At 45.8% G+C, this 26,612-nt stretch overlaps 1 protein-coding gene across 1 annotated transcript in view; it reads left to right on the forward strand.

The window, feature by feature from the left end:
- LOC142814456 (phospholipid-transporting ATPase ABCA3-like) overlaps nucleotides 1–26,612 on the forward strand; it is a 173,909-nt gene that overhangs the window by 71,542 nt on the left and 75,755 nt on the right. Inside the window, exon 3 of the mRNA XM_075893218.1 lies at nucleotides 16,410–16,535. Within this exon, the coding sequence (XP_075749333.1) occupies nucleotides 16,410–16,535 (126 nt within the window). The remainder of the gene's footprint in view (nucleotides 1–16,409; nucleotides 16,536–26,612) is intronic.

The raw sequence follows: 26,612 nt of genomic DNA on the forward strand, positions 1-26,612 counted from the left end.
GGACCTCTCACTGGGCCGACCACCAACCCCGACAGCAATGGCCTAACGAATTTCGCAGTGAGTCCCCCGCCTCCGAGAGAAACCTGACGCCGCCTCCGACACGGTCCCGCCGGTCGCCGTCTCCGCATCGTCGGTCACCTTCCCCGCATAATCTGGGAAACTAACTGGTGCGACCGATGAAGGTGCGGTTGAGGGGCGGTCAGTTTCGCCAATTCCTCCTTCTGCTGTGATGTTGATGAACAAAGTGCGTGTGTGTATAGATGGTGTAGACACTCTTGCTCTTGTAGACACTGGCGCTGCTGTTTTGGTTATGAGCCTTCGTTTCAAACAACGTTTCTTGGGTCACAAAGTTATGTTCACGTGGAATCGTAAAGAAACTTTTCGTGAAGTTGGAGGCGAAGCGTTATGCCCTGTTGGTATTTGTTCAGTTGTACTCACGATTAGTGCACAAAATTTCCGAGTTGAATTCACTGTACTGGCTCGAGCAACTCGTGACATCATTTTAGGGATGGACCTCCTTCATGAATGTGGCGCTACGCTTGACTGTGGAACTGGAGAAATTCTTCTACAAAGTACGTTGCCCGCTGAAATAGTTGACAATTTTCCGACTCTGCCCATAGATGCTCTTTTGTTGTCTGAAGATGTGATGATCCCTGGTCGGACAGCAGTGTTTGTACCCGTATGCTCTTCCTATGTCCGCTCAGGACCCTGCACTAGACTTGTGGAGCCTGATCATGCAAACGCCATCAAGAAGAATGTGCTGGTCCCACGGTCTGTCCTTACAGCCATCGACGGACATGCTTGCTTGTGGGCGCTCAACGCAGCCTCAGAGCCTTTTGTTCTACCAGCCGGATTCAAACTCGGAACTTTCGAGGAGCAGGCCACAATAGACGTCAGAATGGTCTCAGAGTCTCCAGCCTTCAGTCAGACTGCGCCCAACTACTCAGCCGAGTATAAACGTATGATCAATAAGTCGTTGCCTTCTTCCGAGCAGAACTTCCTTGAGGAGGTACTTACACACTACGCGGGAGTCTTTGATTTCGCCCAAAACAAGCGTTGTTCTATGTTGCCCGAATCCCGTATGCACCACCGAAGCAACACAGGAGATGCTACGCCGATATGCCAGAAACACTATCACGTATCCCCGTCAGAAAGGCAAGTGATCGGTCAACGACATGCTGCAGAAAGGCGTTATTCAAGAGTCAAGCAGTCCCTGGGCAGCTCCTGTTATATTGGTAAAAAAGAAAGACAACTCTTGGCGATTTTGTGTAGACTACCGCCGTCTGAACGCCGTCACAAAGAAAGACTTGTATCCGCTACCACGCATCGACGATGCTGTTGATTGTCTGCACTCGGCCGCATACTTTTCGTCCGTCGACCTAAGGTCCAGATACTGGCAAATACCAATGCATCCGTGTGACAAAGAGAAGACTGCTTTTGTCACGCCTGATGGATTATTTGAATTCAACGTTATGCCGTTTGGCTTATGCATTGTCCCAGCTACCTTCGAGCGATTCATGGACTCCATCTTTCGCGGTCTCAAATGGGAGATATGTATGTGTTATCTCGATGATGTTATTATTTTTGGCAAGACATTCCACGAGCACAACCATCGGCTTAGCGTTGTTCTAGATTGCGTCAAACAAGCTGGTCTCGTTTTTAACGCAAAGAAGTGTCATTTTGGTGAGCATCAAGCCCTTGTGCTTGGATATCTAGTCGACAGGGACGGTATACGACTAGACCCGCACAAAATCAGTGCTGTCCGAGACTTCAAGCAACCGACGTCTTTGAAGGATCTCCGTAGCTTCGTGGGTCTGTGTTCTTATTTTCGTCGGTTTATCAAAGACTTCGCCCAGCTTGCTCATCGCCTGACAGATTTGCTCCGCAAAAGCACCCCATTCCGATGGACCATTGAGTGTGAGGCTGCTTTCAAACAACTGAAGCATTTGCTTACTTCCGGGCCCCTCTTGCGCCATTTCGACCCGGAGGCACTGATGGAACTGCATACAGATGCTAGTGGTATCGGTGTTGGTGCCGTGCTAGTTCAATATCACGATAGCCGGCAGCGCGTCGTGGCGTATGCAAGTCGTACTTTGACTAAGGCGGAGAGGAATTATAGGGTCACCGAACTGAAATATCTTGCAGTTGTTTTCGCCGTCCAAAAGTTCAGACCTTATTTGTACGGCCGGCAGTTCAAGATCGTCACAGATCATCATTCGCTTTGTTGGCTTGTCGGAATACATGACCCAGCTGGTCGGTTGGCTCGCTGGGCCTTACGGCTTCAAGAATATAATTATTCTGTGACCTACAAGAGCGGCCGATGTCACGCAGATGCCGACTGCTTATCTCGTCTCCCATCTCTGACTGTGGATGCTGATGATAATGATCTCGACAAATACCTGGCCGCAATCTCATCCAACTTCCCAAATTTGCATGTCTTCCGTCACGAGCAACAGCGTGACTCTTCGCTGAAACCAATGATTGATGTGGCTTGTAGCTCTAAACGCGCCACGTTATTCGTGATTCATGACGCCCTACAATATCGCAAGAATTACTCCAGCCATGGTTCCACACTACTTCTCGTCGTGCCAGAATGCCTGCGTCTTGCGGTATTCCAAGCCATGCTCGATGACATCACGCCTGGGCACTTTGGATTTGCCCGAACGCTTCACCGTATCCGACAACGTTTTTACTGGCCTCGACTCTGGAACACCACAAAGCACTAAGTCGCAAGTTGTGATGTCTGCCAACGCCACAAACAACCTACCACACCGTCGGCCGGCCCACTGCAGCCGGTTAAGCCACCGGCATCACCATTTGAAAAAGTCCGCATAGATTTACTGGGCCCTTTCCGCAAGTCTACCACCGGCCGCCGCTGGATTATTGTGTGCGTAGATTACCTGACGTGGTATACTGAAACAATGGCGGTTGCTTCAGCCACATCATCTGATGTGTTATGGTTTCTTGTACACTCGATCATACTTCGTCACGGGGCCCCTGTGTGGTGATAAGTGATCGCGGCCGACAGTTTACCGCTGACGTTGTCGAAGAGTTGCTACGGCTTTGTGAGTGTCAGTATCGCCATTTCACGCCATACCATCCTCAGACTAACGGCCTCACTGAGCACACCAATCGTACCATCATCAACATGCTTTCAATGTACGTCGCAGCGGATCACAAGAACTGGGAGGCCGTATTACCTTTTGTTACATACGCCTTTAATACCGCGAAACAGGAAGTCACAGGTTATACGCCTTTCTTTCTTCTCTATGCTCGCCATCTCCAAAGTTTCCTTGACAACATACTTCCATTTTCGATGAACGAGAACGCCAGTGTCGCGCAGACTTTGTGTCGCGCCTAAGAACCTCGTCGACTTGCTCGGCTCCGAACTCTTTCCGACCACGCTCGCGCGAAATACCGTTACGACGCAAAACACCCGCCGTTGACTTTCGCTACAGGTGATTTGGTCTGACTGTGGACGCCTGTTCGAAAGAAACTTTGCCAGAAGTTTCTTTCTAAGTACTCAGGACCATTCGTCATTACTCAGTACTTAAGTGACATCAATTACGCTGTTGCGAAAGTGACAGCTCAGGACCGGCGTTCGCGCAAGACGCAAATTGTGCACATTGCCCGATTGAAGCCCTACAACAATCGATCGCTTCTACTCGCTCGGTGAGCTTCGTCTGGCCCGGAGGGAAATGTAACGCGGACTGAAAGAGCGAGGAAGAAGAGGAGATCGGACGCGCTCGAGCGATCGTGATTCGGCAGTGACGGTAGAGCGCTGACATTTTTCATTGTAAATAAACCGATCACATCCGTAACAAAATATATATATATATATATATATATATATATATATATATATATATATATATATATATATATATATATATATATGTGTGTGTGTGTGTGTGACGCTAGATGCGAGAGACGTGGCGTGGCTCATACGCCATGTTTAATTTATTGTCACTTCTTCCTTCTCTGCTTCTACAAACCATCCATCCCATCATATGTCACATGATTCCCCCTCCCCCAAAAGAAGGCACGAGTTACAACTTACAAACAAGAAAAAGTAAAGAAGGAGTGGCTTGGAAGTCACCAATGTCGAAATAAAGAGGTAGTTTCACAAATTTTAAAATGCACGTGTTGTCTTCTTCGTCGCTAAGACTTAAGGGGAGAGTGTGGCAGTCCGGTGATATCAATAAGAGATCTGGCGGGCGAGGCTGATGGTTGCGCCCTGGATAACGCAAGAATGCTTTGGACGTGGAGATAGTGGAAATCACCACCGGCATTCTTGTAAAGAACAAACGAGGTTCGAACACCTTGCAGAATCGACAGTGCGGATATCATAGGCATCGAATTCTTCGTCGTGGCACAGGTCATGCAGGCAGCTTGCGTGCGCGTTGATCGAGGTTGATTGGGCGCTGCCTGTGTTTCTGCCGAGTACAAGGGTTGCTTTTGTGGTTTTTGGAGATTTTTCTATGGTGATGTCGCAGATGTTTTGATTGAAGGCACATTTTTGATCTTTGGTGAAGAATGTATCCCCCAGGATGGGCCTTTTTGCAATGTTCTTTAAGCCTTAAGAGTGCCCTATTGGAAAAATTGCCATGGTGGATACTGGAAAACATGGTGGGCGTAGTGGAAATAATAGTGGGCATGGTGGAAATAACAGTGGGCATGGTGGAAATTATGATGGCTATGGTGGGACGTAGTGGAAAATATGGTGGTTATGCCGGGACATACTGGGTGGTATGGTGTACAGATGATGGGTAAAGTGGAAATGATGGTGGAAAGCAGAGGCTAGATAGTGGGCAATAATGGGACACTCTGCCCACCATTGCGATAATGCTGGGAAGCCCTAAGCATATGGTGGGTGGTGCTTATTATGGTGGGCTACATGGTGTACCAAGCTGAGAAACTCTTCCCACCATTGCGATAATGCTGGGAAGCACTAAGCAGATGATGGGTGCTGCTTGTTATGGTGGGCCACATGGTGTACCAAGCTGAGAAGCTCTGCCCACCATCGCGATAATGCTGGGAAGCAGTAAGGAGATGATGGGTGGGCTTATAATGGCGGGCAAATTATATAGTGTACCAAGCTGGGATCTGTACACTACATGTTCTACCATCATGATTTCCACCAAAGGTTAGGCCTACTGACCGAGCCCGTACAATTGTGTTATCCGTGCTTCCGGGTTTGAGAATACACGATTACGACGATTAAGTACGACAATACAGCGCAGCCATATGGCATCAATCTAAATGAAGCATTTTTCATTGTGTATGCTGTTCGCTCAAGAAGCAACAAACATCGATGCGACGTGATTAAAGCACTCCCAGAGAACGTAATTTAGTGTCTTCTCACCGACAGCCGCCGGTCGCACTCGCCGGCACTTCTCTAGCTTTTGTACGAGAACTCAGACGTGGCAATTCGTGTGCTTGGTGCACCATTATGATAGCGTAATGTTTCCGGTACACTGCATTCGTTTTGGCCAAGCCGTTATGTAGTTGTTGCTTTAGCGAAAGAGCAACAGCATTGCGCTGGCGCGACCGCCCTCTACATTGCGCGAAAAGCATCCCAATACTCACTAAAATAAATTAGGTGGGCGTATCTATGAAATGAGCCTAGAAGCGTCATAAAGCGTGAGCAGATGTCGCCCTTTAGAACGAGCGCGAAACGGATATTAAACTTGGCAGACCCCGCCGGTAAACTGTTGCTGCTCCCCAGTCCACTTGGTTTTTTTCTTTCCTTTAAGTTGTGAATTGTAAAAAAAAATAGCACTAGTGCCAATAACATAGTGGCAATCGTTACAGGGCGCAGTTGCTTGTGTTTAATAAATGTGCAATTTTTAGTAGCAGGTGTAGATCTTGTCTATGTTGTGTACACGACAAACATAACTTAAGTTGAACCTTAAGTTTGTACGCCAACTAAGTATTTAACACACAACCACCGTCATGTTGGTGTGGCGCAGTGGTTAGCGTCTTCGAATGGAAATCCGCAGGTTGCACGTTCGATTCTCCGTGGCGCCTTGTTTTTTTTTTTTTACGGGACGGGTGTTTTTTTATACCGTTTTTATAGAATTCTTTTTTATTTTTTGTTGCAGCTCGTCACGGTGATTTTGACGTCATTTTGCGCTCAAGTGTTGCCGGCACTGCAGCACCCACCATACCCACCATGCGCCATGGTGGGTGTTTCCCACCATTCACCCACTACATTAATCCACTATAATGGTGGGTGGTGGTTTCCACCATGCCCACCATTCGTTTTTTTCCGATAGGGTGCACTCGATGAAGTTTTGTTTCGTCGTTGACAATGTTGAAGTATACGTTGAAGTTGTAGTTTCTTGGTTCCGTCAACTTGCTTGTGGTGTGACATTGATCGTGGTGTGCCAGGATTCTTAACGAGTCCTCCGCAGGCTTCTACGACGCCAGCCAATGCAACTGTTTCTGGCGCGAGACAATGCGGCGGGTTTGGCGCACTTGAATCTTCTGTATTTATAAACCATTCATTGTTGGTGGTTGCCTGAAGTGTACTTATGTCATCAGAAGTCGAACCTGCGGTTCTGTTTTCATTATAGGCAGTGAGGTTGTATACTGGATTCACGTCGCTTCGATCTTGTGATTGATGAACACTCGACGCTTCTGCAGAACACTTTTCTTCACAAGATGCTGATTGTGAATGCTTCTGTTTTTGTGGAACTGCTGAGCTGAATACTTTGAACAAATGCGATTTTTGTGAAAATTCGTTGTGTGGTTTGGTTTCACGCGGATTCGCTAACTCGTCATGCGTAAATGCCGTCACGCGTCCGAAGCCGTGTGGGCTATGTGTGTGACACGAAGCATCAAGTGATTCGGGTTGTTCAGTAATACCTGGAGTGTTATGGTGCCGTAAACACATTGGAAATGGCGATTTGATTGCCCGTGAAAAATCCAACCGTAAGTTCAGTTTTTTGGCAAAATAGTCTACATTCCTACCGGCATACGGTGGCATGACCTCATCTGCTGCGACGTGCAAGTCCCTCGTTGGTGTTGTAATGCGTGAAGTGTAATCGGACGAGTCATATGATGGTACAATGGTGGGATATTTACTCTCAAGTCTTGTTTGAGAAATACGCTTACTGCGGGAAGACTTCGCGTAATTGTGATGGTTGAGTTGAAAAGCCTTCAGCTGATGAGGTATGGACAGGTCTTCATCGTACTCCTTGAAACGGGTGATCATTTCTTCTTTGATCTTTTTCCAAGACTCGTCGTTCTCGAAGATGTGGGTGAGAAAAAATTTAAATGCCTCACCGGTGACGTAGTCGCTGAAGTTCGTAACCATCTCCCGTTCCGACCAAGATGCAGCGGTAGCGTGGAGTTCGAACAGGTTGAACCAGTCCTGTACGGGTCCATCGTCCGCTGATCCGGTGTACTTGGGGATGTCGAGGTCAGCCGATGGTTCTGTCATGGTGCTGGTCGTTGTCCTCCTAGGCGATGATTTGGTAGTCAATGTACGGTCAGAGCGTCTTCTGGGGAACTGCGTCGATGATGAGTGACTGATGAAGGGGCAGGCAGGTCTCCATCCTGTCGACTCGTGTGACGCTAGATGCGAGAGACGTGGCGTGGCTCATACGCCATGTTTAATCTATTGTCACTTCTTCCTTCTCTGCTTCTACAAACCATCCACCCCGTCATATGTCACACACACACACACACACACATATATATATATATATATATATATATATATATATATATATATATATATATATATATAAAGAACACAAGCGAGTACACGTACGAAAGAGCAATACTTTTTCCTTCTCTGCTTCATAAAAGTATTGCTCTTTCGTACGTGTACTCGCTTGTGTTCTTTATACGTACCAGACCCCTTGAACTTCCTGCTGAATATATATATATATATATATATATATATATATCAAGCCGTCAGTTCACGGCTTGATGACTTCGAGGATCGCTCTCGTAGGGAAAACCTATTTTTTTATGGGATATTGGATTCTGCCTCAGAAACCTGGGCCGAGTCGGAGCTAAAAATTCGTGAAATCCTGTCTGCGTCTCTTAAACTGGAACTTGCTAATGAAGCCATCTCCCGTGCACACAGGCTTGGAACATATGTACAGAACAAATGTCGATCTGTTATTGTTCGCTTCAGTTCGTTTAAAACAAGAGAAAGTGTCTTTACTAAGAAAACGATGCTTCGCAGCACCCCCGTGTCAGTTAGCGAAGATTTCTGCAAGGCCACGCGCCACGTGCAGAAAAAGCTTTTAAATTTCGCGAAAGCACTGGGCAGCCATATTACTTGAAGTATAACAAGATACTAATCAACAAGAAAGCCTACGTTTATTGTCCGGTCACCGATCGTGTAACCGAGGCAGGACCTATTTATGATAACCCCGTCCACGTTGCTCTCGAAGTAAGCAATGCAGAATGCGCAGGGGCCAGCGCTCCTCCCTCACATCGATAGCTAGATAAGCATTTTCGAGCTCATGAATTTTCTTTTTTGCTATGTAATTCTCGAAGTGTTACTAACAAGCGTGATGCCCTATCTGCGCTAATAGATGCATGTCTAGCTGATGTCGTCGTAGTAACTGAAACTTGGCTGTCCGCGGAAATTGAAAATAACGAAATATTTAACTGTTCAAAAAAGTTTAAATTCTACCGCTGTGACCGGGGTACGAGGCGTGGGGGCGGCATATTGATTGCCATTAGCGACGAGAGTAGCTCGTTCAGCGTGCCTGTTGTTTCACCGCTTGAAATTGTTGTCGCGTGTGTTCGCATTAACCACAAAGATATCGTTGTTTGTGGCTGCTACCGGCCTCCTAGCCTTACTACCGGTTTCGCAAATGAATTACACGATGTACTAAATAAGTTGCAAGCAAGGTTTCCGGCTGCGCCTATGTTTCTTCTAGGTGACTTTAACTTCCCTAATGTTTCGTGGTCTCCCCCTTCACCAATAATTTCATCAACTTCTGCTGACAGTGCTGCCTTTCTTGATGTGTGTTCAGACTTTAACCTTACCCAGCTGGTTAACGCTCCAACCCGCATTACCTCGTCCACCTCCTCAGTTCTATACTTGGTGCTGACCACGCATCCCGACCTAATTAAATCCCTATCAGTTATTCCGGGCGTAAGCGACCATCTAGATATTCATTTTAACATGACTAAAACAACTAAAAGAAATGATAGCTCAAAAGTTTTTAGGGACTACAAAAGAGCCGACTATGTTTCAATTAATAATGAGCTTCAGCTTTTCCGAAACGATTACCTTTCGCAATTTGTGGAAAGGTCCGTGCAACAAAACTGGAATTTGTTTAAGCAGAAGGTAGCAGAACTTACCAATCGTTTTATTCCGCTCCGCAGAATTAGGCAAAGCGCAAAGTCCCCTTGGTTCACGCTTACACTAAAACGACTACTGAATAAAAAGAAACGAATTTTTCGAAGGGCAAAGCTAACTAACAACGCGGAAAGGTGGTCCGCTTATCATCACGCAGCTGACGAGTACACTCGCGCATTATTCGTCGCAAAAGAAAATTATTATCAACAAACGCTTCCCTCCCTGCTTGCAACTAACCCTCAGAAATTTTGGCAGATGATTAGGGGAAATGAAAAAAAGGCGATAGAATTAATCCATGATGATAACAGCCGTGTACCAAAAGAAGAGTGTTGTGTCATTTTAAGCTCTGTGTTTTCATCGTGCTTTGTTAAACCTACAGCGCTTTCCTTTCCCAATACCCCAACCCACAACTTTGTTGCCATGGAACCCTTTTTATTTGACTGTGTCGGCATACAAAAATTGATAGAAAACATGAAATTAGCCAGTGCTGCAGGTGAAGACGGTATCTGTGCAAAGTTTTTGCATAATACCTCTGTTTACTCATTTGTCATTTTATGTAAGCTTTTCACACAGTCTTTGGAATGTCATTGCCTCCCGGGCGACTGGAAAGCGGGAAAGGTGGTTCCTCTTCACAAATCAGGTGACGTTCATAACCCCCGCAATTACAGGCTCATATCGTTAACAAGTATACCGTGTAAGCTGATGGAACACGTCATCTACTCCCACATAATCACTTTCTTAGAAAACAACTCGTTCCTTAGTGATCACCAGCATGGATTCCGGAAACATTACTCATGCGAGACCTAACTTCTCTGCCTTACTAATGACCTTTTTCTTGCCATTGACGCTTCTTCCCTTGTTGACTGTATTTTTCTCGACTTTGCCAAAGCTTTTGACACTGTATGCCATAAACTGCTACTGCTAAAACTGAGCAAACTTAATCTTGATGCTAACATATAAAATGGATTGAATGCTTTCTAATAGACCGCTCCCAATTTGTAACTGCGAATGAATGCAACTCTCTCTCTCACCCGTAACCTCTGGCGTCCCCCAAGGATCCGTTCTTCGCCCACTACTCTTCCTGATTTACATTAACGATTTGCCACATAACATCTCTTCTTCTATTAAACTTTTCGCCGATGATTGTGTTATTTACCGAGAAATTAAAACCGCTTCTGACCACCTTGCCCTTCAGTGTCACTTAGACAATGTTTCATCTTGGTGCGATACTTGGCTAATGAACCTTAATGTTACTAAATGCAAAGTAATGAGAGTCTCATGTCGAACATTTAATAGTTCTACTAACTATGTACTTAATAATTCTCTCCTTACTAAAGTTAGCTCTTACAACTACCTTGGCATTACAATTTCTGACAACCTTTCCTGGCAGTCTCACATTGACATTATTAAAAACAATGCTAACCGCACACTTGGTTATTTACGCCGTAACTTCTCCCTTGCCCCGATGCAACTGAAACTTGTGCTCTACAAAACATTAGTCCAACCAAAGCTAGAATATTCATCATCTGTATGGGATCCCCACGTAAACATCCATATCAGTAGCATCAAAGCAATTCAAAATCGCGCCACTCGTTTCATTTTGTCGAACTATTCCCGCACAGCAAGCGTAACCCATATGAAGTCAACCTTAGATCTACCCAGCCTATCATTTCGCCGCAAAATCTCGCGCTTGTGCCTCTTCCACAGGTTGTACCATACCATGCACTCACGGAGTAACTCGCTTTTTTTGCCGCCATCCTACATTTCATCCCGCAGCGATCACCACTTCAAAGTTGGAATTACAAGCAGCCGTTCAAACCTCCATTTTAATTCATTCATGCCCAAAACAAGCGCGGACTGGAATCACCTTCCCGCTTCCATCGCATCCATCACTGACCCGACCAACTTCAAGAGTACCATAAACGCATACCCTTTTTAAACATGCTCTATTTGTTTGTACAGATTGTTTGTTTTTTTCACCACTCCTCTCTGTAACGCCTTGTGCATTGAGAGACAATAAATGAAATAAAACGAAATATATATATATATATATATATAAATATATATATATATATGTATATATATATATATATATATATATATATATATATATATATATATATATATATTGTAACAGGTGTTTATTGAGGTACACCACGACCGGGAAGATTGCAGCAGCAGCAAGCAAAGCGTAGCCAGGGAGCGAACAGTCGAGCGAGCCAGGCGATAGCAATGCGCTTCCGCATGTGTCCATCTTCTTCCTCACAATAACCCCTGGGATCAAGAGGTAGCCATCCTGGCGACTAGAGAGATGTCAAAGGGTCATAATACGGCTTGAGAGGGTAAATGTGGACTTATTTTCGCCCCCGAAGACGAAGGTCGAAAGAGGGCGTAACGGATTCAACCACATAAATAACAGGAGAGGCCTGCGCGACCACGCAGTAGGGTCCTTAATACCGCGAAAGAAGCTTAGACAAAATGCCCGGAACAGCAACTGGCGGCACCCAAAGCCACACGAGAGAGTCGATGGTGAAAGGGTCAGGAGGGATGCCGGAGTCGTGTCGCTGTTTTTGGCGACACTGTTGGTCGTAGGTGAAGGAATGGGCCAGTTGTCGGCATTTTTCGGCATGGTGAGCCACCGCAGACATAGGCTGGTAGTTGTCGACATCTGGAAGATATGGCAGCATTTTATCAATGGTGCTAGTGGGTTCACGGCCGTATAGCAAGAAGAAAGGTGAAAATCCTGTGGTGGCTTGGGAGGCGGTGTTGTAGGCGAATTTGACAAACGCAAGAACAAGATCCCAATCGCAGTGGTATGACGCAACGTACATCGACATGTCACCCAGAGTTCTGTTAAATTGTTCCGTTAATCCGTTTGTCTGTGGGTGGTTTTTGGTAGCGGTTTGGTGAATAATTCTGCATTGGAATAAGAGTGAATTGCAACACGTCTCAGAGCAATACACGGCAGCGATCACTGAGCAGTTCACGAGGGACGCCATGGCGGAAAACATAGCTGTGTAGAATAAACGAGGAAACGTCCTTAGCAGTTGCGGCACGTAATGCCGTGGTTTCGTCGTCAGGCAAAGCGTAGCTTGAGAGAAAAGAAAGAGCCGAGCGAGCCAGGCGATGGCAGTGCGCTTCCGCATGTGTCCATCTTCTTCCTCACAATATTTATATATTGTAATGACGAAAACCGAAACTGGAACTCTCTCTGGCACAGACTCGCATGCTAGGGAGGAAGAGGAGGAAGACGAAGCAGAATAAGAACAGCCGGCCTGCAGCAAAGGCGTTGTGTCTTATTTCTCGTCGTTACAATGGCGCAGCCGACGAAGAAGACGTCTTACGTCCCGGCTTCGTCACCCAGGATACCCGCCGACGTGTAGCCGCGGTAAGCGTCGCTTGGGACGGCGTCAAGGCCTCCTCGGCGGCTCCAGCACCCGTTCCCGGTACCAATTCACGATAAGGAACGCCGTCACGCTTCTTCGCTGATGGAACCCGCAAGGCGTCCGTCGCGGCCAGCATCGATCCCAGCACCGACGGATGGCGTCCAGGCCTCCGTTGTGGTTTCGGGGAACTTGCCCAGGGACGCGACACGTCACGGCAACCATGCGCACGGGCCTCTCTCACCTAGGGATGGCGTACATGCCTCCTCCATACCTGGCAACCTGTCGGCGCTTCAAGCACCCACCGTGTACGGCGTCGAGGCCTACCCGGCGGCGCAACACCGCTTCATCTACGCCACAGTACCAGGTCACAACTCATCACACGGGTTCCGCTTGCCTGGGAACGTCGTTGACGCTTCCAGCGCCCTGGAACCCATGTCCACGAATCCGACCACAGCTGGATTTCCAAGGGACGCCGTCCACGCGTCCTTGGTCAGGAATTGTACCACCTCGAATACCGCAGTCACTGTATCCTCCGCAGAGGCGGGCCTTGGCTTTTCGTGCGGATCACACGACAGCGCAGCGGAGCTGCAGCATACCATCGCGCAACTCCGTGTCACGACCAACGCCCTCATAGCGTCGAGTTCCAAGCTATGTCCTGCCATCTTGCCAACATTGTGCGCACTCAATGCCATGTTGGCTGCGGCCGCCGCACAAAACTTCGAGGTAAGCTCGCCCGAGAACCGTCGCAATCTCCGGCGTTCTCTCGCGGAGGTATCGGAGCAAGTGAACTGCTTGGCGGGGGCACATTTCGGAGTTATGCCCGCCGTCCCGCCATCGCCGATTTCCTTCGCGCTACCGGAATTTCGCGGCTTCCAGGACGACGCCGAGGAATGGGTGGCAACCGTCAACGCTCTCGGAACGACTGAAGAGCACAAGTGGGACATGGCCATAGATCGCCTGCGGGATGCTGCCGCAGCATGGCACAGGTACGAAGGCGTCAGGCAGCAGTCCTGGGCAGAATGGAGTGCAGCCCTGATTGCCGCTTTCGGACGGATTTCCTGTGACTCCAGCAAGTCCAGCTCGATCTTTCCCGAGGCCGAGGATGGAGCCCAGGCAGCGCCCCGCCTCGAGGCTGCAATCGTTCGTTGCAGCTCGTCAACGGAATGCTGCCAGGAGTTCCCTGCTGCTGACCCTGACCGAAGTGGCTGGAATCCTACACTACAGGTCCCGGACTCTGCATCGGTATTCGACCTGAAAATACCGCCACCAGACCTTCGTCCGGAGATACGGCCCTCGCGCTCGTCGTCTGAGGACATCGAGGCACTCAATCCTATTGTATTAGACACAACTGAACCCTACCAGACCACGATCATGCTCAGCCACGCAGACACTCGGCTACCAAGGAACGTTTCCTTCGAGAAAGCCCAGATACCTAGCTACGCTGAGGCCACTGCCATCGAGAACTTGCCGAGGACCAGCCCTCCTGCTGTTTCCTCCCAGCATACGATGTTTGCACATGACAGTTCGCCAGAAGCCACCGGCTCGAGTACGTCTGGGAGTTCTGCGTTGGTATTTATGCCCAACCATGAGCTGCGTCCCATCTCATTTCAAGAAATGGCCCAAACGTCATCATGGCTGCCTCGCAGGGCATCCCGCTGCAGTTCAGTCCACCAGCGACGGTGGGACAAACACCAGCGTTTCCAGGTTACTCTGCGACCTTGCCGGAACAGTCAGGGCCGTCCACCTGAACTGCATTCTACGAGTTGTCAGGAAACGTTGCATCATGGACGAGTTCGACCACGGCGACAAAGTCAAGCCCACCCACCAAAAACTTTACCGCCAGCTCCGCGCGCGCACAGGACCCAGTCTCCATCACGACACGGTGAACGGCCCAGACGACATAGCCAGTGTCGGCCGCCGGAGCCAATTTCGACAAACTTCCAGCGTGGTCGAGACCGACCACGACGATGTAGCCAACCTCGCCCACCTGAAGCACTGTCAACTGCTGCAGCTAGCCTTACCTACCAGAACATTGTCGTTTGGCCCAACGACAATGCTAGCAGTCATGGCCGAGTGTAATGACGAAAACCGAAACTGGAACTCTCTCTGGCACAGACTCGCATGCTAGGGAGGAAGAGGAGGAAGACGAAGCAGAATAAGAACAGCCGGCCTGCAGCAAAGGCGTTGTGTCTTATTTCTCGTCGTTACAATATATATATATATATATATATATATATATAGGTATGGGATATGGCACAACGGGAGCGTTGTCAACAAGGATAAATATATTTATTTCCCTCATCCCCTGATGAAGGGAGGTCCCCTCCCGAAACTGTTGTGAAATAAATATATTTATCCTTGTTGACAACGCTCCCGTTGTGCCATATCCCATACCTTCACGAAGACTAACTGGCCCATTGAATTATTACTCCCACTATATATATATATATATATATATATATATATATATATATATATATATATATATATATATATATATATATATACATATATATATTGACGTGGACGTTATTGCATACTTCATATATAGGACATGAAACGTGTGTTTGAGAACACTCTTCAAGCAGTTTTGCGAATTTTGTGGAGTTTTCTTGTGCTCAACTCGCTCAGGATGCCTAGCATTACCATTATGAAAGGTTACTAAACGATACCACTAGATGCTTTCATATATGAAGCAGTGTAATATATTCAGCGAGCATTCAATTTTCCCCGCTCCAATATTATTTGGCCAACTACAGCACTAGGTATACGCAATATTTGTCCAAATAAAGCTTTCAAGCTTCATTAAATCAACTGTAGTAGAATTAAGCGAAGGCATATTACATTGCCCATCTCGGCAGTCTATAAATTCAACAAACTTGGATGAATATAAATGTGAATGACTAAAGCTATTAGAGTGAGAAACGATGGCCTAATAATTCTAGTGTTATCTTTTCTACAGTAAAAACGGTTCAGCTTGCCTCGAAATTTGGCATTATTTCCAAGCTCGCCACTGTTTCGTCACATAGCCAAAAAAGTGCTTAAAATTCCAAGTCCATTCATGCAATAAAATATTGCCACGTTCCATTTCCCAAGTTTTTGTTATCGTCCCAAAACACCACACGATTCTCAGCGCAAACCGCGCCTGCAGTTTTCTAGAGGGTTCCGGACTGTAGTAGATCATTTCGATAAGATCACGCCCACTGTGCGAATGGTACAGATTGTTCTGGAACGCACGCCGCCGCCAGCGATAGCACTAGAACATTCGACGGCGGGAGTATAAATGCCGACGCGCTTCGCCGCCCTTCAGTTGTTGATCGAAGGCCGACGCTCCGTTCGCCGCTATCAGTTTGAGACTGCTATCTGTGCGAGACTGCTGCTGTAATTGGACTTTCTGTTTACCGGGCACAGGTTCGCCCAAATAAACAGTTAAATTCCAACAAGAAGTCTCCTGTCTTCGGCCACGTCACGACCCCGTGACAATATTCTGAATAGCTATAACGTTTTGCCTCTGTATCTCATGGATACCAAGAGTCCATGTATTGAGTAGATATCGTCGCGTACCAGTAAGAGTGCTGACACCTCATCAACAAAAGCTGGAGTGTGAATTTCGCTGCATGTATTTGCTTCGGCTGCTTCCTAACAAACCATTTCTCTTCTTATGACTAAACTGCACTTTTTTCTTACAGCCTACTTACTGGTTTCCGCCTACGCTCACGGTGACTGGTACTGAAATAAATGAAAATGACAACTCAGCACGCTTCGAACCTTTGCCGAAGCTCGATGTTGTAATTGAGTGCAAAAAACTGGTCAAGGTAAGTCTAGGCACATGCAAGCCTCCAGAAGTGAACTTTCACAATAGCGTGCCTGATAATTTGCGTTATGCTGTTCTCTTGTAGCAATTTACATCATTTTACAGCGTAAATAAATGTGTAGAGTGACTTGATTGAAAGACCACGACAAACTGCTTGTGTAGCATAGCTATTGGAGAAATACTAACAGTCCTCAGCTGAATAAATTATTGCAAATATATTACTTCAATATTCGGTAGCGTATTGAAACCATTGAGGAAGCTAAAACACTTACAGCACTTCTGCGACAGCAATAAAAAAGCTACTGTGGAAACTGGGTAGAAACTGGGCTTTTGAGGAACACTGGTTGATCTCATTGAGATCGATACTACACGTAAAAAGAGTTGTTGTTGCTATTCCTTTTGTTCAGTGCAGTATTTACTACAACATTTATTTATGTACAATGAAGCTTCACACCTGTTTGAAGAAGTGCTGCTCGACATGAACTAAAGTGACCCAACAGTACACAAGAAACAACAAGAAATCACATTATTATTTGAAGATGCTCTATGTATTTTCGCTAAGAGCAAGTTACTTATATATTTCAAGCCCCGCTGGAAGTGGCAACATAATTAACACTTCCTGAATTACAGCTGAACTTTGGTTTTGCTACGCAGAGGCGACAAAAAAAAGCTGTATATACAATATAAACATGAAAATTGATGGGGCAACCAGCAGCCTAGAGGGTGCAAACTGAAGACAACCTCTCCCCACATCGCAGCGGAGTTGCAGCATGGCGGATTCACGGAAGTCACTGCGTGCGCTGTTGCTAACGAGCATATTGAGTTTTCTGCAGTGTGATGGAAGTTCGCGCTGATTTGTTGAAGAGTAGCGGGTTGTTCACGTGGAGCATCTTATTTTATTCGACAGCTACGGTCCCGCAAGGGTGAGCGGCGTTCTTCAAGTGGTAGCGTTGTGTGTGTGTAATGCATATGGTGCACAGCGTCTGTGCAAATTCGTTTACCTACGTCGAACGACGCAGCAACGTGCAGTCACTGGATACAATGGTCATTTAGTAGGTTCAAGTTCACACTAGTACCTCACCCGGACAGAGAACAAAACCGCTTGGCCATTCGTTTTTTATTCCCGGGCGGCACCATACTACCGTGCTTCAGCCGTATATGACTGGCGCTTTGACTGTTTGGACCTCAGTACGCAGCTTCCCTATAATGCCGGTAGGTGCCGTATAGAGTGCTGGAGTTGTGAATACGCAACAATATATTTCGACCGAATAGGAGAAAGGCGAATAACAAGCCGTCTCGTGCCGAGACGTGTTAAATGTAGAATCTCAATCCTCGTGGTCGGCTGACACGTACATTGCCAGTATGTCAGTAATTGTTCAGTTCATCTGCTCCGTTAAGCCGCTCACTTGTAGGCAGTCGGCAGTTTTTCGCCGATGCTTGGTCGAACAAGAAGTCAGGATGTCATTGGTGACTCAAAAAAGAGACAGTCTGCCATGGTCGCTTAAAACGTGCCTAGGTGCTGCGGGCTGAAAGATAACGTCATGGAGTAAGAATTCAGCTGTATTGGCTGAGCAGCTGGTTGGAGGGCGCAAGTAACTGCATACCGCGTGACTTACTCTGTGAAAACGGTGATCGAATGAAATCCCAAACCACACGTAGAAAACGAACAAAAAAAAGTCAACGCCGACACAATGGAATGGCTTCTATAGAACTTGAACTGGTATACCGCATTACGGGGAAGAAGAAACGGCCGAGCAGACAGACACAGAGCGCTAACTTCCAACTGAGCTATATTGTCAAACTGCATCAAATATGCAGACCGGCGCAAGCGTACAAAACCACCCTAACGCAACGACAAGATTACACACAACATCGCACCGTCACATACCACATATTCATAGGCGGTTATCCTGATTAAGGAAGGCCACTTCATGTTCAGATAAAACCAAAGAAGGGGCGCTAATACACGCGATGCCAGCTCTTGCAGTACAATGCGCTTCTATACTTTGCCGAGTTAATTGTGACGGGTGCTTTTTAACCACTTCACATTGATCAAACAAGGGGGTACATCCACAATCGCGGCAGTGAATTCCAATGTGGCCCTGCATTGCTTTGTGAACATTATAATGGTGCTCTTTTAGCCTTTCATTAAGGCAGCGCCCTGTTTGGCCGAAATACCACTTACCACATGAGAGTGAAGTCGCGCAAACAACCCCCGCTACACATGGCACAAACCGAGATTTGTGCTTGGTTGAGCAACCAGTGGTACGTGCTTTGAGAGGATTGACTGCTTTGCAAAGCCGCTGTAACTTATTCGGCGCTGCAAACACCACTTTGACGCTGCATTTCTCCCCTATCTTTTTAGCCGGTGGGAAATGTCATGCACGTAGGGTAAAACTACGGGTCTTTTTCGGTCGTTAGATTCCGGCTGAGCCTCGGAGTTGCAGCCTTTCTTTATCTGTTTTAATAGCTTTTCAGCTATAGATGCCAGTAGGATAGCTGGGTACTCAGCACTAAAAAGCCTTTTAGCTTGAGCTGAAAAGCTGCGCTGCATGACGTGATGGCATAATTTCCTAAGAGGATTGATGAGACAAAGATTTGTGATGCTTCGCTTAACTAACTTGGAATGGGAAGAGTCATAGGGTAAAAGAGGTTTTCCAGTTCTAGGTTCAAATAGCCAGCTCACATGGTCAGGTGAAAGAATTAAATTCAAATCTAAAAAGCGTAAGCTCTTGTCAACTGGCATCTCATGAGTCAATAAAAGTGGTTTAAAACATTCTTAAAAAGTCATTACAATACCGTTGGTTAGGTGCTGGCAGGTAGCGTCGCTGCAGTCGATAAAAATTAAAAAGTCGTGTACGTAACGACATATTTTGGTGGAAATATTTTGGTCAAGCATGCTCATCAGCAAACGGTCATGATATGCAAGGTATATGTCACTAAGGATCGGGGCGAGGCATGACCCGATGTAGACACCACTATTCTATATGTATTTACGATCATCAAAAAATACAAAAGTAGACTTGATATAAAAAGGCAGAAGCTCTAAGAGGTTACTGTTATGGACACCCGTGAGATTCTGGAAGGCTAAAGCACCAACTGAGTCTTTCACCTGACAATGTGAGCCGGCTATTTGAACCTAGAACTGGAAAACCTCTTTTACCCTATGACTCTTCCCATTTCAAGTTAGTTAAGCGAAGCATCACAAATCTTTGTCTCATCAATCCTCTTAGGAAATGATGCCATCACGTCATGCAGCGCAGCTTTGCAGCTCAAGCTGAAAGGCTTTTTAGTGCTGGGTACCCAGCTATCCTACTGGTATCTATAGCTGAAAAGCTATTAAAACAGATAAAGAAAGGCTGCAACTCCGAGGCTCAGCCGGAATCTAACGACCGAAAAAGACCCGTATTTTACCCTACGTGCATGACATTTCCCACCGGCTAAAAAAGATAGGGGAGAAATGCAGCGTCAAAGTGGTGTTTTCAGCGCCGGATAAGTTACAGCAGCTTTGCAAAGCAGTCAATCCTCTCAAATCACGTACCACTGGTTGCTCAACCAAGCACAAAACTGGGTTTGTGCCGTGTGTAGCGGGGGTTGTTTACGCGATTCCACTGGGTTAAGTGGTATTTCGGCCAAACGGGGCGCTGCCCTAATGAAAGGCTAAAAGAGCACCATTATAATGTTCACAAAGCAATGCAGGGCCAAATTGGAATTCAATGCCGCGATTGTGAATGTTCCCCCTTGTTTGATCAATGTGAAGTGGTTAAAAAGCAACCGTCACAATTAACTCGGGAAATTATAGAAGCGCATTGTATAGCAAGAGCTGGCATCACGTGTATAAGCGCCCCTTCTTTGGTTTTATCTTAACATGAAGTGGCCTTCCTTAATCAGGATAACCGCCTATGAATCTGTGAGATGTGATGGTGCGATGTTGTGTGTACTCTTGTCGTTGCGTTAGGGTGGTTTTGTATGCTTGCGCCGGCCTGCATATTTGATGCAGTTTGACAATAAAGCTCTGTTGGAAGTTAGCGCTCTGTCCTTTTGTGTCGTTCTGCTTGGCCGTTTCTTCTTCCCCGCAATGCGCTATACCAGTTCAAGTACGACGAACCAACTCGCCCAATCTTCAACACTCGTGGGCTTCTATAAAACGTCGAGTGATTGAAGATTGCCAGCGGGCCAATGTGTTGACTAGTTTTAGCATTGAGAAAGGCCGCAAAAGATCACGTAGTGAAGTACGGATTTCTGCAATACTGACCAGCAGAAGAGGTGGTGTGCATAGTCATACGTAGGCGAAATGGCGGGGTAACCCGCTGTTGTCACAATGTGAGGCTGGGCGAGGACAGTCGAACGAAGGTGTTTCTGAGTTAAAAGCAGGAGGTCAGGTCTGTCAGATGACAAAGCAGTGTTCCACTGTGAAGCAACTGTAACGAAACCATGTACGTGCGCATGGTACCAAGAGATGAATAGATGAATCGGCATTTGCCGAACTGAAGCGATTGTCGGCCGCTGAACATTTTGGTGGGTCTATGTGATAACGGCACAGGCAGTCGGCGTCTTCATGAAAGCAGCCAGACTTATATACGGCAGTTAACGTGTACTATTCAATTCGTAAATGCCAATTCCAGGATCCACTAGAATCTTTTAAACAGCCACAGAAGGCATCATGACTCCTGACAATTGTGACGGGTGTTCCTTATAGACATGAACCAAGCTTTTCAACGGCTCAAACTAGAGTGCGACACTCTCTCTCTCTGTCATTGAATAATTCCGTTTAGCGGCGAACTGAAGGCAGCTGGCGTGACCAATAACACACACTTGAGCACGTTAGTTTTGGCAGAAACAGGGCCGATGCCATCCTCACACGCATCGGCACTTACACCGCAGAGTGGGAAGTCATCCAAATGAACCAACAGAGGGCGTGATGCGAGTAGGTCGACAAGCAATGAGTTGGTTTTGTGGCAGAGGGGCGTGTTTTGCGAGGGCTCTGGATCGACTGCGGAAAATAGTGTTTTCGCATGCTTGAAGCTTGTTTTTATTATTTCATAAGGAAGCTGTAGACTTGTGTGATTAGATTTGGGTGCACGTTAAAGACCCTCAACTGGTCGGAATTTCCGGAGCCCTCCACTATGGCGTCTCTCATTTTTATAAGGTGGTTTTGGGACGTCAAACCCCACATATAAATCAATATCAATAATTAAATAAGGCATTAGTTGGAACCTATATTGCACTTATTACAATGTACAGCTTTTGAGGGGTCAGTCACGTGGTATTTTTCTTGGTTGTATGTTTTTCTCTCGCCACCACGGGGTAGGAGTGTAAATACACCAACCACAGAAATTTTCATTGCGGATCTTGGAATTTTTTTTTAATGCGAAGCATTTCTTAGCAAACTTCGGCGACTTTTCGCGTATCTATCTATCTATCTATCTATCTATCTACCTATCTATCTATCTATCTATCTATCTATCTATCTATCTATCTATCTATCTATCTATCTATCTGTCTGTCTGTATCTATCTATCTATCTATCTATCTATCTATCTATTTATTTATTTATTTATTTATTTATTTATTTATTTATTTATCTATCTATCTATCTATCTATCTATCTATCTATCTATCTATTTATCTATTTATCTATTTATCTATCTATCTATCTATTTATCTATCTATCTATCTATTTATCTATTTATTTATTTATTTATCTATTTATCTATTTATCTATTTATCTATCTATCTATCTATCTATCTATTTATCTATCTATCTATCTATCTATCTATCTATCTATCTAGCCGCCTATGACAATTAGCTCTCCTGGCCGTTTCGATAATGGTATTAATACCAAACTTGGTATGGCGTAACATGACTGTATGAAAACTATATTTGACTAGTCACAACACGAAAATCAAGATATGTAAGTCATGAATGTCACGGTTTACATTTCATGGTCCTTAAGCTCTTGCGGTCGTTTCGTCCACATGGCGTGTTGCAAAACTTGTGTGATATGACATGATTGCATGGCGAACACAAGCCACAGACCCTAACATCAAAATCATGACATGCGTGTCCAGTAACAACATTACTACATGCCATTCTCAAGATGCGCTCGGTGCCATTTCACTAGCGTCCCAAATGCAAAATTTGGCATTACGTGACGTCAATTGATGACGAAGATATGTAACTGGTGCTAACATTTTAATCATGAGATGCGTGTCATGTAACAACATGGCTACATGCCACGCTCATGATGTGCTAGTGGCCGTGTCGCTTGCTTCGCTAATACCAAATTTTTAATACGGGACATGATTGGATGATGAAGGTATAACACTAGTGCAAACATGATAAACATGACATGCGTGTCATGTAACAACATGACTACATGCCATGCTCATGATGTGCTCACGCCGTTTCGCTAACGTCAACTATACCAAACTTGGTATTACGATACGTGAATGAATGACGAAGGTATATGACTAGTGCAAACATGATAATCACGACATTCGTGGTATGTAACAACATGACTACATGCCACAATCCTTATGCGCTCGCGGCCGTTTCGCTAGCTTCATATATGCCAAATTTGGTATTACGTGACATCAACGGATGACGAAGGTATGTGACTTGTTATACAAACATGATAATCATGAGCTGCGTGTCATATGAGAAAGTGACTACGTGCCACATTCAAGGCGCCAATACCTTTCGACATGGCCCGGTGCGCGTGCTCGCCGGCGTTCATTGTGCCGCGTCACGCTGGCGTTGCAACGCCAGGCATTGGTCCTGCCATATACTCGCAGGCGCGCACCGCGCTGAGCTGCTTTGACGCATGCTCGTTTCAGCGCGTCCGGCGTCCCTCCCTCATGAAAAGAGCCAGACGCAGTGTTGTCTGGGTAACGCATCGTCTCAAATGCAGCGTGTCACATTTCGCACCGCTTGCCGTCGAACCGCGCCGATGGACGCCGGTCGCGCCTGGAGTCACACTATAGAGTGCTCGCGTTTTGCCAATGTAGCGCCCCAGTTCCCAGCGTGCGCGTGCGTCAATGCTGCATTGTAGTATATTGAGCCCTTCATGATGCGCTCGCAGCCGTTTTGCTAGCTCCACATAAATCAAATTTCGTGTTAAGTTACGTCAATGGATGGTGAAATATATGACTGGTGCAAACATGATAATCCTGACTTGCGTGTAATGTAAGAACATGACACCATATCACGCTCATAGCGCTCATAGCGTGTTTGCGGGTGTTTGTTACTAATTTCACGTGATACTAAACTTATAATTAGTATCAAGAGGTCACGTGATACTAAATTTGGTATCACGTGACCTGAATAGAAGACAAAGGTAAAACACATTTAAATAGGAAAATCATGACACACAACTCATGTACGGCATCATTTACCTCCACCTTGTAACGTTGTGCTGATTGTAGAGTGGCATATAATTCTTTCCTCTTCGTTCTTCGCATGTCATCGATTCTCATTGTACGTGGCATCTGCCATTTTTTACTTAGGGACCTGTTTGTCGTACACCGCGTCCTGTACTTATCAAGTGGGAAAGTTCAGTTACTCGTGGGAACTGGTGTATTTTTTTTCAAAAAAGACTTTCAAAAGAGAACAAGGTGTGAAAAAGACTAAGATGTTCAGAATGCGGGGTGCGCTTGAAAGTGGAGGTTACTGCGGATGTGAACAAAAAGGAAGCTGACGTCAAGTGTAGAGAACGTGAGGTCGAGAAGAAAATAGAGAAAATGATGTTTGCTAAGAGTTAACTGATGATGAGATTCACCGAGCTGCAGAATGCGTTGGCGACAGACCGAGAGAAATGAAGGCGATGGGAGAAAAGTTCAGGTCAGCCACAGAGGCACTAGCAAAGGCGAAAAAAGGAGCACCCAATGGCGAACGTGTTAGGCCACCAGTACCTAGAATGGTGGAGACGAAAGGAAAACAGGTTCGGAAAAAACAAGTTCAGCTTGTTCAATGGTCACAATACCCAGCCTTTGTGAAGTAGTTGTGGGTTGGGAGGGAATGAAGCAGTTGGCCATACAAGCGCAGGTATTCTGTAGAAGCGGAACACTCAAGCAGAAAAGTCGGAGCTCGTACTAGTAACTGGGTACTCGAATTTAAATCGATACGCAGAAGCAATAAAAAAGAGGGTAAGAGGCAAGAAGAGGGTTACATAGGGATGTTGCCAGTATAAAGCTATAATAAGAGAAACGAGCGCAAAACTGACAACTAAAGGCGATGGATGAAACCTCGTGATAATTGTTGGCGGTCTAAACGATGTCGTGAATGAAGAATTCACAGATCTGGCAACCACCTAGGCGAAAGGGGTCGAAGACATGCGCGCCATTTCCCCTCAGATGCAGGTATTGGTAATGGTATGAACATGCAAAGAGCGGTTGTCGATAGAAAATAATAGATATTGCAGATGAGCCGAGATAGAGGCTCTGAGGCAGACAAAATATACAGGAAGGTTCATAGGTGGGGTAGTTCTCAATGAGCCAGAATTCACTTTGATAGGAGGCTAGATCATGAGGTAGGTTGGCGAAATTTGGGACGCCCAGTACCTTTTCCTGGAAGCACTCGGGCTTTTCGAGGTCCAGGATAACTAGTAACGAAGAAAACAACCAGGGGGACTTCTTGACAGGTGGTATAACAGGTATGATTTCAGAGTGACACGACTGTATAGGACACGTGGAGTCCGGGGAGAAAACAATGTGGGCACGATGGCAGAGCGAATTCAGATGTAGTGTATATTATATGCAGGGTGGTAGGAACACATTGAAATGAGTAGACATAGCACAACAGCTAAGGGAGAAGAAGGTGATGATATTTGTATTTCTAGAAACACATCTTAATGAAATGAAACAACCACCTGCACTCCGGACTACGCGTGCGGATATTGTAATAAAACAGAAGGCAGCAGAAGGGAGGATGGTATTGGAGCGTTTATTCATGAAAGTACTAAACCATCAAAGGGTCAAGCAGGAGTTTTGGGAATATTTATGGTTAAAAGGGATAGTGGCAGAGCAGAAGACGCTCATGCGTTTCGTACACTTGCGGACAGCTGTAAAAGCCAGAAAGAAACATTCAGAAATGATGCAGTGAACAGAAAATGACATATATGAACAAGGATAGTTTTAATGTAAATATCGGAGGACATCTGAAAGTGCACATAGAAGGCATGGATGAATATATTGACCCAACAGGCAGAATGCAAACGAATATGTGTAAAAGTCATGGCTCATTTATTTGCGAACGTACCGAGAAGTGCGAACGACTGCTAACATGGGAATCGGGAAGGCTGCTGCCGCCGATATATTACGCAATGTTGTCACATAGGAAGTATGATCAGCTAAGGGTGATGATCATAGATGAATTACAAACGTATCAAGCTGAGTTTTGGAAGAGAAATAAAAATGGCGAGGAGGCAGTATGAGCAAACACGTGGTAATATTTATACTGAAAGGCAAATTAAAACTGCAACTAAAGAGATTGAGAAAATAATCACCGAAAATACTAAAACAGAGTGGACGTACACAAATCTAACTCGAATGTTTGAGTTAGAGTTCGCTCGAGTAGGAGTCAAACCAACCGAAAAAGAGAGACACAAATTCTAGAGCTGGTAATGAGAAAGTTAAGAGAGCCATGGTGAGACGCCAGAAAGCTTCCAGTCAACAGAGGTATGCTAAAGAGAGGGGTAAACAGGAAGATGATCTAAAAATGGGATAACGTTTTAGCTGCAGTAGGAAAGCCTCCAGTGTGATCACTGAAAAGATTACAAAAAGGAGGGGCCAGTAAACGGCGGAAGTAAACAAAAAATAAAAAGGCAGCTGCAAAATTATGGAACCTTCTCAATTTTCCAAGTAATAAGACAAGCATGGAACAGATGTTTATAGCTACAGCTCAGGGGGTTAGGCTAGAAGGGGATAAGGCAAGAGAATATATAAGAACAATGATGGCAGAAAGTTTTAAACACCAAAGCAGCGCTGCATGCATCACAGCAGATGAGGATGGAGCAAATAGTGCAGTTGTTTCTCTGGGATAATAGGAGCAGGAAGGGGCAGAGAAGAAGGTTCTTAA

The sequence above is a fragment of the Rhipicephalus microplus genome, chromosome 4 (genome assembly GCF_043290135.1).
Source record: "Rhipicephalus microplus isolate Deutch F79 chromosome 4, USDA_Rmic, whole genome shotgun sequence".
NCBI lineage: Eukaryota > Metazoa > Arthropoda > Arachnida > Ixodida > Ixodidae > Rhipicephalus > Rhipicephalus microplus.